Here is a 15,302-nt window from a genome sequence, read left to right as displayed (position 1 = left end):
GTACAAGACAAAAGGCTTCGACAGCATCTCTCTCTTTTCAAGAATATAAAATTTACATCCCAACTGCAGCAGCCCTTGCTCACATCATATTTAAGCAAAAAGGTGGCACATAGCCCAGAAAATTTTATATATAGAAAATATGACAGCTATAAATAGAGGGGCCCCTGCAGACCACCAGGAGTGTTAAACAAGTATTTTGAGACAAAGCATTCTCAACTCACACGCCTGTAAAAGTTTCTCCTCGGCTCAGAGGAAATATTAAAACTTAAATGATTGGTGGGTGCGTGTGTTACACACGTTATATGTGACAAAGTGCACAAAAGAGGCAGATAGATAGAGAGAGCGCAAGACATCTAGAGAAAGAAAACGAGAAGAAGGAAAGAGACAAAAATAGAGAGAGATGCAGATAGACAAACACATAGAGAGAAGTAGACACAGGCTGTTACTGCCCTTACCAATGCCAGTTATTGACATTAGTGGCGTCGGCCCGCTCCTCCACGATCCAACGCGGGTCCCCCTGTCCCCACTTAGCCATAGTGACAGTAGCACGAGTGGAAGCGGAACAAATGAATTAAAACAGGAATCTAACGCCTCGCCGCCGGGAGATTTCCGTATAACTGCGGAAGGGGCAAGGTCAGAATACGGGTAGATCGCCAGGCCACCGGTTACAGACCCCAGCCAAGGCCACCCCTCTTCGCCAAAGCGCCCCGTAGCCGGTCTCCTCGCGTCTTTATCCGGTCGCCGTCAGAACATGCTAGAAAGCCGTGACGTCATCGCCGCCTCGGCCCACCCCCTCTCTCCCCTTTATCCGCACCGCCCGCTGGTGGCCGATGACGCCAAAAGAACTTCCGCCCCACACTCTCCGTCTTTAACCACCCACCCCCCTGCCCCGCTCATTGCCATGACGTTTCAGCACTTCCGCCCCGCCTGTCATGACGTTTCAGCACTTCCGCCCCGCTCATTGTCTGACGAACACATTACGGCACTCCCGCCCCCTCCCCACTTCCGGCGTCTACCCGAGGTCCGTGACTGAACACACCAGATTTATTTTCTATTTTTTTCCTCTGATTATTTGGCTGATAGTGTTTGTTTTTTGCTTTTAGGCGGCAGATGTCCGATCTGTGATTGAAGGCGGATTTTTATTTTGTTCCCCGGGCCGTCGCCCGTTTAGAAAATGCCAGAAAAACGGACGTCATCGCGCGTTGAACTTTCCATATGGTTAATTTCCGGAAGACCTCATACCACCTTCCGGTGGTACAGCTTATAACTTGTGTTCAGAAAGTCCTTAATGTTTAGTCCTTAGATAACGCTTTCGGAATGGCCTACTTTTGACTGAGCTTCACATAGCCCCATACACTATGTAAAAAGAATCTCATGCTCTAAATCTCATATTTAAGTTTAAGGTGTCAGCCTTGGGTCATTGGTAGTTCTCTTGTGTCCGAGTCAGAAGGCTAAGGGTTCAAGTACCACTCTGGAGACTGAGGTACATACTTAAACGACCACTCCGTGCAAGATAAGATACTGTGTGGTGCCCAAAACTGTACACTAACTCTGGTCTTAGTAAGGATTTATGTCAATTCATCATTAGGTCTTGACTATTATATTCAATACTTCACATGAAACAAAAGTATTCCATTAGTGGTTTTTTTAACTCTTGAAGTGCTGTTACTTTTTTGTGGGAAGATGTACAATGTACACATTGAAAACAGCTGCCAATTTGTGCATTATTAGATCCCACAAACACCAATTAATCTATTTTTTGATACATATGAACTAGGAGCAGGAGTAGGCCCCCTCGAGCCTGCTCCACCATTCAATAACATCATGGCTGATCTGATGGTAACCTCAACTCCACATTCCGGCCTACTCCAATAACCTTTCACTCCCTTGTGCATCAAGAATCTATTTACCTCTGCCTTAAAGACTCTGCTTCCACTGCCTTTTGAGGAAGAGAGTTCCAAAGACTCACGACCCTCAGAGAAAAAGTTTCTCCTCATCTCTGTCTTAAATGGGCGACCCCTTATTGTTAAACAGTGACCCCCTAGTTCTAAATCCTCCCACAAGAGGGAACATCCTTTCCACATCCACCCTGTCAAGACCCCTCAGGATCTTGTATGTTTCAATCAAGTTGCCTCTTCCTCTTCTAAATTCCAGTGGATACAAGCCTAAAATGTCCAGCCTTTCTTCATCAGACACCATTCCAGGTATTAGTATAGTAAACCTGCTCTGAACTGCTTCCAACGTGTTTCCATCCTTCCTTAAATAAGGAGACCAATACTGTACATACTACTCCAGATGTGGTCTCACCAATGCTCTGTATAGCTGAAGCATAACATCCCTACTTTTGTATTCGATTCCACTCGCAATAACTGATAACATTCTATTAGCTTTCCTAATTACTTGCTTAACCTACATACTAACCTTTTGCAAGTCATACACTAGGACACCCAGATCTCTCTGCATCTCTGAGCTCTGCAATCTCTCCATTTCTTTTTTATTCTTTCTGCCAAAATGGACAATTTCACATTTTCCCACATTATACTCCATTTGCCAGATCTGTGCCCATATCTATAGGGGAGGCGGTGGCCTAGTGGTTATGTCACTAGACTGGTACTCCAGAGCCCAGGCTAATGCTGTGTGGGCACAGATTCAAATCCCACCATGGCAGATGGTGAAATTTGAATTCAATTAATAAATCTGGAATTGAAAAGCTAGTCTAATGGTGCTAATGAAACCATTGTCGATTGTTGTAAAAACCCATCTGGTTCACTCATGCCCTTTAGGGAAGGAAGTCTGCCGTCCTTACCTAGTCTGGCCTACATGTGACCCCAGACCCACAGCAATGTGGTTAACTCTTAATTGCTCTCTGAAATGGCATAGCAAGCCACTCAGTTCAAGGGCAATTAGGGATGGGCTGGCCTAGCCAGAGACGCCCACATCCCACAAACGAATAATATCCCTTTGTACCCTCCTTATGTCTTCTTCACAACTTACTTTCCTACCTATCTTTGTGTCATCAGCAAATGTAGCAACCATACCTTCGGTGCCTTCATCTAAGTCATTTATATAAATTGTAAAAAGTTGAGGCCACAGCACAGATCCCTGTGGCACATCACTCATTACATCTTGCCAACCAGAAAATGACCCATTTATGCCTGCTCTCTGTTTCTTGTTAGCTAGCCAATCTTCATGCCAATATGTTACCCCCTTCACCATGAGCTTTTATTTTCCGCAATAACCTTTGATGTGGCACCTTATCAAATGCCTTCTGGAAATCTAAGTACAGTACGTCCACCGGTTCCCCTTTATCCACAGCATATGTTATTTCTTCAAAGAATTCCAATAAATTGGTTAAACATAATTTCCCTTTCACAAAACCTTGTTGACTCTACCTGATTACTTTGAATTTTTCTAAGTGCCCTCCTATAACATCTTTAATAATAGCTTCTAACATTTTCCCTAAGACAGATGTTAAGCTAACTGGCCTTTAGTTTCCTGCTTTCTGTCTCCCTCCCTTTTTGAATAAAAGGAGTTACATAGACTATGTTCCAATCTAATGGAACCTTCTCTGAATCTAGGGAATTTTGGAAAATTAAAACCAACGCATCAACTATCTCACTAGCCACTTCTTTTAGGATCCTAGGATGATGTCCATCAGGACCCGGGTACTTGTCAGCTCGCAGCTCCAACAATTTCCTCAGTACCACTTCCCTGGTGATTGTAATTTTCTTGAGTTCCTCCCTCCCTTCCATTTCCTGAATTACAGCTATTTCAGGGATCTTACTTGTATCCTCTATGATGGGAGTATTGTGCTTTGAGTTTGTTCATGGGATGTGCTGTGTATTTATTGCCCATTCCTGGTTACCCTGAGGGCATTAAGATTCAACTGCACAGTTTGGTATGGAGTTACATGTAAATCAGTGTTGAACTCTGGACTTTGTAACATGATTATGTTTTTTAAAAATTCGAGAATTTTAAAAGTCCGGAAGGTCAGGTGATTTCACATCCACTCCGCAAAAGGACAAGGCAGAAGTCTTGATTACCAGGACAACAGAGAACACAGATCAAAGATTTTTTTTGTGTGAAAAAAACAGAGACTGCAGGGGTGTTAGCAGGAATGAATCTAGAAGAATCACTCGACACTCAGGTCTGCTCCAATGTCAAACAGTTTATTAAGTTACGCCAGCGGGGAGTAGGTCACTGGGCTGTCCAGATGCCTCTCCACTGAACAAAGGAAAATCATCCATACTTATACATTTTCAAACAGTTACTCAGCCCATCCCGGCCGGACATGGTCCAATCACAACAATTATCGATTATATACATGGATTATTAAAGCCAATAGAAGCGGTTACTAGGCATAGAGGGGCTGCATGACCGGCCCATACACAGATTGGGGATTACTCATGATGTTTTCCATACCCCCTTATCTTCACCTCGTTACCGGCCCATACACAGATAGGGGATTACTCATGATGTTTTCACCTCGTTACAGCTAGCACCTTTGTCAGCATTCCACAAGGGCGTCTGCTTTTCATTTTAATTAGCCTTTTGTTTGAGAATGGATTACTCAGCTCCTGTGGAATGTGGTCAAGTTAACTGAGCCCCATGGTGCTTTGCAACCTCCTCACTGTTCACTAATATTATATGTTACTGGTTACTTAAATAATATTTAAACATTAAACAGGCTCCAGAAGCTGGCCGAGCGCATCTACCCTGAGGCACAGTGTGGCTTTCGTGCAGAGAGATCGACCGTTGACATGCTGTTCTCCCTTCGTCAGATACAGGAGAAATGCCGTGAACAACAGACGCCCCTCTACATTGCTTTCATTGATCTCACCAAAGCCTTTGACCTCGTCAGCAGATGTGGTCTCTTCAGACTACTAGAAAAGATTGGATGCCCACCAAAGCTACTAAGTATCATCACCTCATTCCATGACAATATGAAAGGCACAATTCAACATGGTGGTTCCTCATCAGAGCCCTTTCCTATCCTGAGTGGCGTGAAACAGGGCTGTGTTCTCGCACCCACACTTTTTGGGATTTTCTTCTCCCTGCTGCTTTCACATGCGTTCAAGTCCTTTGAAGAAGGAATTTTCCTCCACACAAGATCAGGGGGCAGGTTGTTCAACCTTGCCCGTCTAAGAGCGAAGTCCAAAGTACAGAAAGTCCTCATCAGGGAACTCCTCTTTGCTGACGATGCTGCTTTAACATCTCACACTGAAGAGTGCCTGCAGAGTCTCATCGACAGGTTTGCGGCTGCCTGCAATGAATTTGGCCTAACCATCAGCCTCAAGAAAACGAACATCATGGGGCAGGACGTCAGAAATGCTCCATCCATCAATATTGGCGACCACGCTCTGGAAGTGGTTCATGAGTTCATCTACCTAGGCTCAACTATCACCAGTAACCTGTCTCTCGATGCAGAAATCAACAAGCGCATGGGAAAGGCTTCCACTGCTATGTCCAGACTGGCCAAGAGAGTGTGGGAAAATGGCGCACTGACACGGAACACAAAAGTCCGAGTGTATCAGGCCTGTGTCCTCAGTACCTTGCTCTATGGCAGCGAGGCCTGGACAACGTATGTCAGCCAAGAGCGACGTCTCAATTCTTTCCATCTTCGCTGCCTCCGGAGAATACTTGGCATCAGGTGGCAGGACCGTATCTCCAACACAGAAGTCCTCGAGGCGGCCAACATCCCCAGCTTATACACACTACTGAGTCAGCGGCGCTTGAGATGGCTTGGCCATGTGAGCCGCATGGAAGATGACAGGATCCCCAAAGACACATTGTACAGCGAGCTCGCCACTGGTATCAGACCCACCAGCCGTCCATGTCTCCGCTATAAAGACGTCTGCAAACGCGACATGAAATCCTGTGACATTGATCACAAGTCGTGGGAGTCAGTTGCCAGCGATCACCAGAGCTGGCGGGCAGCCATAAAGACGGGGCTAAAGTGTGGCAAGTCGAAGAGACTGAGTAGTTGGCAGGAAAAAAGACAGAGGCGCAAGGGGAGAGCCAACTGTGTAACAGCCCCGACAAACAAATTTCTCTGAAGCACCTGTGGAAGAACCTGTCACTCTAGAATTGGCCTTTATAGCCACTCCAGGCGCTGCTTCACAAACCACTGACCACCTCCAGGTGCTTATCCATTGTCTCTCGAGATAAGGAGGCCAAAGAAGAAGGTTACTCAAATAATATTTAAACATTATGATATTTACGGCAGGTGCCTCTGCGCTTGGGAATACCCTACAACAAGGGGTAACATCTGAAGAACAATGGGTTTCACCCTCCCAGACTATCAGATTGTAAAACAAGGGGTCAGTGGTTTTGAAGATGCAAATATACCGAGCAGCTGTTAACACCTAGGAACATTGGAAGGCCCAGCTGGCTGTGTGAAACTAGACTTCTGAACATTGCATATTGGAACAGGATAATAAGCTATGACTTTTAAGTCCAGATAAATTTAACAGACTTTCCGAAGGCAAACAGGCTGTAAGAGAAGAAACCAGCAGTTAGGGCCTCAAGGCAGGCTGTAAGAAAGGAACCCGGCAGTTGCAGCCTCAAGAGAAAGGGTACACCTGCTCTCGGAAGCCTGGCTTCAAAGGCTGCAAAGACTTGAACTTGTTTTGAAAGTTGAAGCTTGTGGAGAAGTAGACCAGCAGGATCACTGGGAATCACCTTATTCATGGATCCAACCCATTGCTACTGGTCGGAGTTTGGGACTTTTAACCGCAAAGGATTTTGCCATCAAAAAGGACTGCACAACTTATAAATGTGATGTGAGGTCTTCAAGTAATTTGATAAGTAAAGAAAATACCTTTGTAATCTGGCGTTTCAGCTAATTACAAAGTACTGTCTGGTTAATGGGGATTTCTTTTTGTTATTATAACGTATTAAAATGTGAAATCTTGTGTAATTCTTTAAATTGGTTTGGGGGTTTCTATTTAGTACTAGTAACAGTCAGATCAGGTATGGATGGGAGGTTCCCTTCCCAGAATGGCATTAGTGAGCCACTTGGGTTTCTAAGTGTCAGCTGTGGCTCAGTTGGTCACACTCTTGTCTTTGAGTCAGAAGGTTGTAGATCAAGCCTCACTCCAGAGACTTGAGCACAAATATCTAGGCTGACACTGCAGTGTAGTACTGAGGGAGTGTTGTGCAGTCAGAAGTGCCATCTTTTGGATGAGACATGGTAGGATTGAGTTCATTTTATTATGGCTGCGTTTGCTGACAACGCTACTACTAGGCGGCACTGCAGTGGCACATACGCAAATGCAGCCTCTACCACTAAAACGTCACAGTCTGCGACGTCAGACAGCTACCAGGACTAAAGATGGCGCTGCTCAAATATTCACACAAAGGCAACCTAAACACATGGCAGCACACAATGGCTGGAGGGAGATAGTGAGTGGGCTGGGTGGGGCGGTGGAGTGGGGGGCCAGCAAGTGAGCTGGCTGGTGGGGGGGTGGGGGGGGGGGGCGAGTGGGCGGGCTGGGGAGGAGGAGAGTGCACCCATCACCACCAAGGTTTTCGGCCATGCTCTCCCCACTTCCCCCACCCCCACTCTCTGCCCGCTTCCCCCACCCCGCTCTCTGCCCGCGTTATGTGATGACATCATCTGCGCATGCGCCAACCAGTCCTGGCATTGCGGAATGCAGCGCATGCGCAGAGAGCAGGAGCCAATGTGCGCAGATTGGCGCAGTCTGATGACGTCAGCTGCCGGCTGCGTTGTCAATAATCACTTTGTTTTATTATAGGACTGTTAGAACTTAGTTGGACTGTTAGGACTTAGTTGTCATATCCTTAAATGTAATGGTTTAAATTGTATTCCGTATGTAACATAACTACAAAGGATGTTGGCTAAAGTTCTGTACAAGTCATGACATGTCAAGAAGTGATGGAAAGGTTAATTCAGGCTATGTATAGACCTTTTAGAGCATGGCTACCTGACCTGAACCCGACGGGACTCGACGACGTGTCGGGCCGGATCGGACACAGTGATAGCCAGGACGTCAAGGTGGGAAACACTCCGCACTAGTCTGCAGTGAATGATTCCATCGAAGATAGAGCACAACCTCTTTAATATAACCAACTTTATTTCGGGTTGGGTCAGGCGCGGGAAAAAATGAAAGGGCTCGGATCGGATGTCGTTCTGTCAGGCTCGGGTCGGGTTTCCTTTACAGACCCGAGCAGGCCTTTAAGACCCTTTATGTAAAAGTCAATAGACTGTGGCTTACCCCAGGGAGACTGTTAGCTTTCTAACTGGTTAAAAAAACCCGTAAACAATCCCTATCTGGTCACAAAGCTGTGAAATGAGATTAGCACATATCAATCCCGTTAAACGGTTACTGTGGATGAACAGCCACAGCATGGCGGCACCGGTTCAAGATATGACCTTTTGTGAAGGAGCTCATAGAGTCAAGGAAGCAAAAACCAGCTGCTAAGAGGTCATGAAAATCATGGATTATGTACCAGGCTCCAGCAAGGTACCATCATAGAAGAACAGTTAGGTAATTACTGACCAATGAGATGGTTGGAAAAGGAATTTTACCTAATATGGCACAGAGCCAAGCTGGGAAAGGAGTATTAAATCACAAAGTGACTCCTGACAATGCAGCCAAGCACTGACGTCATCAGTGCATTTCCAGCTGCACACATGAACAGAACGGTTTCTTCCTGCCAGTAGGTGCTGTGTCAGCACCCAGCTTGTCAGGACTAATTTGTGCATGCGCTCTAAAACGTCATCGCATGCTGGAACAGGGCTGCTCGCTCCTGGCCTCTCTGCTGCCTTCCCTCAGCTACTCACTCCCGGCCTTAATGCTGCCTTCTCTCAGCCACTCGCTCCTGGCCTTCCCCACCGCCCCCCTAGCCACACGCACCCCGCTTTCACCACCCCCCACACCCGAACCCTGGCCACTCACTCCAGGCCTCGCTGCTTTCCCCCCACTTGGCCGTTCACTCCAGGCCTTGCCACTTCTTCCCCCTTAGCTGCTCACACCCTGCTTCACCACCCGCAACCCCCCCGAAACTCGGCCTCTTGCTCCAGGCCTCGCTGCTTCTCCCCCACCCCCCTCGGCCACTTGCTCCAGGCCTCGCCGCTTCCTCCCCTTGGCCGCTTGCATCCTGCTTCACCCTCTTCCACACCACCCCCACCGCTCACGTCAGGCCTTGCTGCTTCCCCCCCTCGGCTGATCGCTCCCTGCTGCGCTGCCCTAAGAAACGGTGAACGAGCTGCCAAAGTGCAAGCGGCTGAGGGAAGGCAGGGAGCGAGCAGATGGGCGGGGGAGGGAGCAGTGAAGAAAAGCATGGTGGCAGAAGAGAGCTGGGGTGCTGTTGGGGATGGGATGGAGGTGGTGATCGCAGCCATTGAGGGGATATGGGCTTAATTTGTTTTCTGTGATAAATGGAGCAGCGCCATCTTCATTACTGGAAGCTGCCTTGAGGTCGCAGACAGTGACATTTCAGTGAATGAAGCTGTATTTGCGCGTGTGCCAGTACTGCGCCACTTAGTGGTTGCGTTGTCAAGGATTCGTAAGACACAAAGTGCGCATCATCAAGAAGAAGAAAAGACAGGCGATAGTGTTCAATCAAGAGACAAGGCACCGCAGTTAACCGGAGGTTGAGGACCAGTGTTCCATTGTGAATGCAGCTGCTGACCACTGCCCTTTGCTAAGTATCATGATTTTGTGCTTATTGTGGAAAACTTAAATCAAGTCTGCGAAGATTGCGAAAACACCCTCGTACTTGTGGTTTTGTAGCTAGTCTGAGTAGGAAGTCCCTTTTAGATCTGCTCTCCCAACTTAGTCTATAATTGTAATTGAGGGCTTAAATCTTACAATTAAGTTAAAGCAAACACCAGATCTTACAACGTTAAACTGATGCCCCGTCTGCCCTCTCAGGTGAATGTAAAAGGTCTCATGGCGTTATTGTGGAGAAGAGTCCTGGCCAATCTTTATTCCCTCAATCAACATCACAAAAAAATACTGGTCATTATTACATTGCTCTCTGTGGGAGCTTGCTGTGCAAATTGGCTGCTGTATTTCCGATGTTAGAACAGTAACTACACTTCAAAAATATTCATTGGCTGTCAAGCATTTTGGGATGCCCTGAGATGATGAAAGGTGCATTTATGTATGCAAGTCTTTCTACAACAGTAAAGCAGCTTTCATTGTAATTTTCTGTTGCATAGACTACAAATTACCAGATTTATTGAATTTTATTTTCCAACTTGTCATGGTGAGATTTGAACACAATTTCTGTGTAATTATTTTAGTGTCATACCCACTAGGCTGCCATACTGACTGATTGGGTGTGGGACGAATGTTGGCCAGGACGCCGGAAGAATGGTATCAGGGAGCTTTAACGTTCACCATAACTGGTTCTTGCTCTAATGGCCTATCTGAGGGGCGGTACCTCTGATAATGTAGTATTTTGTTGGTAAAGAAAGACCATGCTTTTATATCGTGCCTTTCAAATCCTCAGGATAGTGTTAACTGAGGGAAGAATGACAACCAGGATATCTTCAGAGCTCCATGTTCTCCATATACTTCCATGGGATCTTTTACATTCACCTAGGCTGTAAATATGCAAGAGGACAGCCCTGTGGCAAAACAGCACTCACTCGGTACTGCACTGAAGTGTCAGACTAGGTTATATCCTCTGGAGTGGGGTCTGAACTCACAACCTTCTGAATCAAACAATAACTTATATTTATATCGTGCCTTTAACGTAATAAAATGTCCCAAGGCGCTTCACAGGAGCATTATAAAACAAAGCGAGTGCAGCTGAACACGTGGCTACAGAACTGGTGTAGGAGGGAGGGATTCAGATATGTGGATCATTGGGATACCTTCTGGGGAAGGTGGGACCTGTACAAGAAGGACGGGTTGCATCTGAACTGGAGGGGCACCAATATTCTGGGCGGGAGGTTTGCTAGAGCTCTTCGGGAGGGTTTAAACTAGTTTGGCAGGGGGATGGGAACCGGAGCCATGGATCAGTGGATGGGGTAGCTGTTGTACAGGCAGATACCGAGTGCAGAGAGTCTGTGAGGAAGGTTAGACAGTTGACAGGGCAAAGTTGCAGCCAGTATGATGGGTTGAAGTGTGTCTATTTTAACGCAAGAAGTGTCAGGAATAAGGATGATGAACTTAGAGCATGGATCAGTACTTGGAGCCACGATGTTGTGGCCATTACGGAGACGTGGATACCACAAGGGCAGGAATGGATGTTGGATGTTCCAGGGTTTAGATGTTTCAAAAGGAATAGGGAGGGAGGTAAAAGAGGTGGGGGAGTGGCATTGTTAATCAGGGATAGTATCACAGCTGCAGAAAGGGAGGTCGTCGAGGAGGGTTTGTCTACTGAGTCATTATGGGTGGAAGTCAGAAACATGAAAGGAGCAGTCACTTTGTTCGGAGTTTTCTATAGACCCCCCAATAGCAGCAGAGACATGGAGGAACAGATTGGGAGTCAGATTTTGGAAAGGTGCAGAAGTAACGGGGTTGTTGTCATGGGTGACTTCAACTTCCCTACTATTGATTGGAACCTCCTTAGTGCAAATAGTTTGGATGGAGCAGTTTTTGTCAGGTGTGTCCAGGAAGGTTTCCTGACTCAATATGTAGATAGGCCGACTAGAGGGGAGACTATGTTGGACTTGGTGCTTGGCAACGAACCAGGCCAGGTGGCAGATCTCTCAGTGGGAGAGCATTTCGGTGATAGTGATCACAACTCCCTGACCTTTACTATAGTCATGCAGAGGGACAGGAGCAGACGGGATGGGAAAATATCTAATTGGGTGAGGGGGAATTACAATGCTATTAGGCAGGAACTGGGGAGCATAAATTGGGAACAGATGTTCTCAGGGAAATGCACGACAGAAATGTGGAGGTTGTTTAGGGAGCACTTGCTGCGACTGCTGGATAGGTTTGTCCCGATGAGGCAGGGAAGGGATGGTAGGGTGAAGGAACCTTGGATGACGAGAGATGTGGAACAGCAAGTCAAGAGGAAGAAGGAAGCTTACTTAAGGTTGAGGAAGCAAGGATCAGACAGGGCTCTAGAGGGTTACAAGGTAGCCAGGAAGGAACTGAAGAATGGACTTAGGAGAGCTAGAAGGGGACATGAAAAAGTATTGGCGGGTAGGATTAAGGAAAATCCCAAGGCGTTCTACACTTATGTGAGGAACAAGAGGATGGCCAGAGTGAGGGTAGGGCCGATCAGGGATAGTGGAGGGAACTTGTGCCTGGAGTTGAAGGAGGTAGGGGAGGTCCTAAATGAATACTTTGCTTCAGTATTCACTAGTGAGAGGAACCTGGTCGTTTGTGAGGACAGTGTGGAACAGGCTGATATGCTTGAACAGGTTGAGGTTAAGAGGGAGGATGTGCTGGAAATTTTGAATGATATGGAGTAGTACCAGATGATTGGAGGGTGGCAAATGTTGTTCCCTTGTTCAAGAAAGGGAATAGGGATAACCCTGGGAATTATAGACCAGTCAGTCTTACGTCGGTAGTGGGCAAATTATTGGAGAGGATTCTGAGAGACAGGATTTATGATTACTTGGAAAAGCATGGTTTGATTAGAGACAGTCAGCATGGCTTTGTGAGGGGCAGGTCATGCCTCACAAGCCTTACTGAATTCTTTGAAGATGTGACAAAACACATTGATGAAGGAAGAGCAGTGGATGTGGTGTATATGGATTTTAGCAAGGCATTTGATAAGGTTCCCCATGGTAGGCTCATTCAGAAAGTAAGGAGGCATGGGATACAGGGAAAGTTGGCTGTCTGGATCCAAAATTGGCTGGCCCATAGAAGTCAGAGGGTGGTAGTAGATGGAAAGTATTCGGCATGGAGCTCGGTGACCAGTGGTGTTCCACAAGGATCTGTTCTGGGACCTCTGCTCTTTGTGATTTTTATAAATGACTTGGATGAGGAAGTGGAAGGCTGGGTTAGCAAGTTTGCCGATGACACGAAGGTTGCTGGAGTTGTGGATAGTGTGGAAGGCTGTTGTAGGTTGCAACGGGACATTGACAGGATGCAGAACTGGGCTGAGAAGTGTCAGATGGAGTTCAACCTGGAAAAGTGTGAAGTGATTCATTTTGGAAGGTCGAATTTGAATGCGGAATACAGGCTTAAAGACAGGATTCTTGGTAGTGTGGAGGAACAGAGGGATCTTGGGGTCCATGTCCATAGATCGCTCAAAGTTGCCACCCAAGTTGATAGGGTTGTTAAGAAGGCGTATGGTGTGTTGGCTGTCATTAACAGGGGGATTGAGTTTAAGAGCCGCGAGGTTATGCTGCAGCTCTATAAGGCCCTGGTTCGACCACACTTGGAATATTGTGTTCAGTTCTGGTCGCCTCATTATAGGAAGGATGTGGAAGCTTTAGAGAGGGTGCAGAGGAGATTTACCAGGATGCTGCCTGGACTGGAGGGCATGTCCTACGAAGAAAGACTGAGGGAGCTAGGGCTTTTCTCATTGGAGCGAAGAAGGATGAGAGGTGACTTGATAGAGGTGTACAAGATGATGAGAGGCATAGATAGAGTGGATAGCCAGAGACTTTTTCCCAGGGTGGAAAGGGCTATCACCAGGGGGCATAATTTTAGGGTGATTGGAGGAAGGTTTCGGGGAGATGTCAGAGGTAGGTTCTTTACAGAGAGTGGTGGGTGCGTGGAATGCGCTGCCAGCGGTGGTAGTAGAAGCAGATACATTAGGGGCATTTAAGCGACTCTTGGATAGGTACATGGATGATAGTAGAATGAAGGGTAGGTAGTTACTTAGATCTTAGAGTAGGTTAAACGTTCGGCACAACATCGTGGGCCGAAGGGCCTGTACTGTGCTGTACTGTTCTATGTTCTAAAGTAAGTCACCGAGCCACAAGAGGAAATATTAGGTCAGATGACCAAAAGTTTGGTCAAAGAGGTAGATTTTAAGTACTGTCTTAAAGGAAGAAAGTGAGGTGGAGAAGTGTGTGTGTGTTGGGGGGGGGGGGGTATTCCAGAGCTTAGGGCCACACCCTGGTCCACCCCTCCATTACCCCCATCATCTCGTCCCCTTCCCACGGCACTTTCCCCTGCAATGACAGGTGGTGTAATACCTGCCCATTTACCTCCTCTCTCCTCACTATTCAGGCCCCAAACACTCCTTTCAGGTGAAGCAGCGATTTACTTGTACTTTTTTCAATGTAGTATATTGTATTCGCTTCTCACAACGTGGTCTCCTCTACATTGGGGAGACCAAACGCAGATTGGGTGACCACTTTGCGGAACACCTCTGTTCAGTCCAAAAGCATGACCCTGAGCTTCCAGTTGCTTGCCATTTCAACACCCACGCCCTCACCCCCCTCTGCTCTCATGCTCACATCTCTGTCCTGGGATTGCTGCAGTGTTCCAGTGAACATCAACACAAGCTCGAGGAACAGCATCTCATTTACCAATTAGGCACATTACAGCCTGCTGGACTGAACATTGAGTTCAATATTTTCAGAGCGTGACGGGCCCTCCATTTTACTTTTATTTTTAGTTATTTTTTCTTTTTTATATTTTTTTGTGTTTATTTTATTTTATCTTAGTTTGTTCAGTTTGCTTACCCACTTTTTTTTCATGTTTGAACTTGCGGTTGTTCAATTTTCAGTCTGTCAACACCGTATCTGTACTAATGCTTTGTCTTTCAACACACCATTAACATATCTTTGCTCCATGACCTTCTGGGCAGCTATTCTGTGACCTTTACCTATCTACACCTTCTCCTTTGTTATCTCTTGTCCCACCCCCACTTTACTTGCTTAAAATCTTTGACATTTCTAATATGTCAGTTCTTAAGGTCATTGACCTGAAACGTTAACTCTGCTTCTCTCTCCACAGATGCTGTCAGACCTGCTGAATGTTTCCAGCACTTTCTGTTTTTATTTCAGATTTCCAGCATCCGCAGTGTTTTATTTTTATTTTAGCGCTTGATTGGAAAGGCCTGTCTGACCAGGAGCTCAAAGCCTGGTACTTTGATCATGCGGGCCGTAAGTAAAAGTAACTGGATGCTGCACGGAACTAGTTTATCGATGCACGCATTGTGCAGCAGTAATATACATCTCTGAAGTGAACTCCGTCAACGACTCTGTAATTTAAAAAAGCGACAATAAAAATAAATAAAATTAACCATTGTTGCTGCTGCATAAGCACGACGTTATCTGCTCCTGTGCTTTCGAAGTGATGGTAGGGCCATGCACTGGAAGATTGCCCTCGCAGGCGCTGCCGGGAGCTGTAGTTTGAGGAGGCTTTAAAACTACAGCCCCAGGCGGCCCTTGCGCCCCATGCGCATGC

General features: G+C 46.6%; 1 protein-coding gene across 1 annotated transcript in view; it reads right to left on the bottom strand.

The window, feature by feature from the left end:
- LOC137373606 (activator of 90 kDa heat shock protein ATPase homolog 1-like) overlaps nt 1–822 on the bottom strand; it is a 43,460-nt gene extending 42,638 nt beyond the window's left edge. The window contains exon 1 of the mRNA XM_068038621.1: nt 456–822. Within this exon, the coding sequence (XP_067894722.1) occupies nt 456–535 (80 nt within the window). The 5' untranslated portion in view covers nt 536–822. The remainder of the gene's footprint in view (nt 1–455) is intronic.
- Nucleotides 823–15,302: the final 14,480 nt, after the last annotated feature.

The sequence above is a fragment of the Heterodontus francisci genome, chromosome 9, assembly GCF_036365525.1.
Source record: "Heterodontus francisci isolate sHetFra1 chromosome 9, sHetFra1.hap1, whole genome shotgun sequence".
Lineage (NCBI taxonomy): Eukaryota > Metazoa > Chordata > Chondrichthyes > Heterodontiformes > Heterodontidae > Heterodontus > Heterodontus francisci.
The sequence above is the reverse complement of the archived record's forward strand: the minus strand, read 5'-3'. Positions and strand labels throughout refer to the sequence as shown.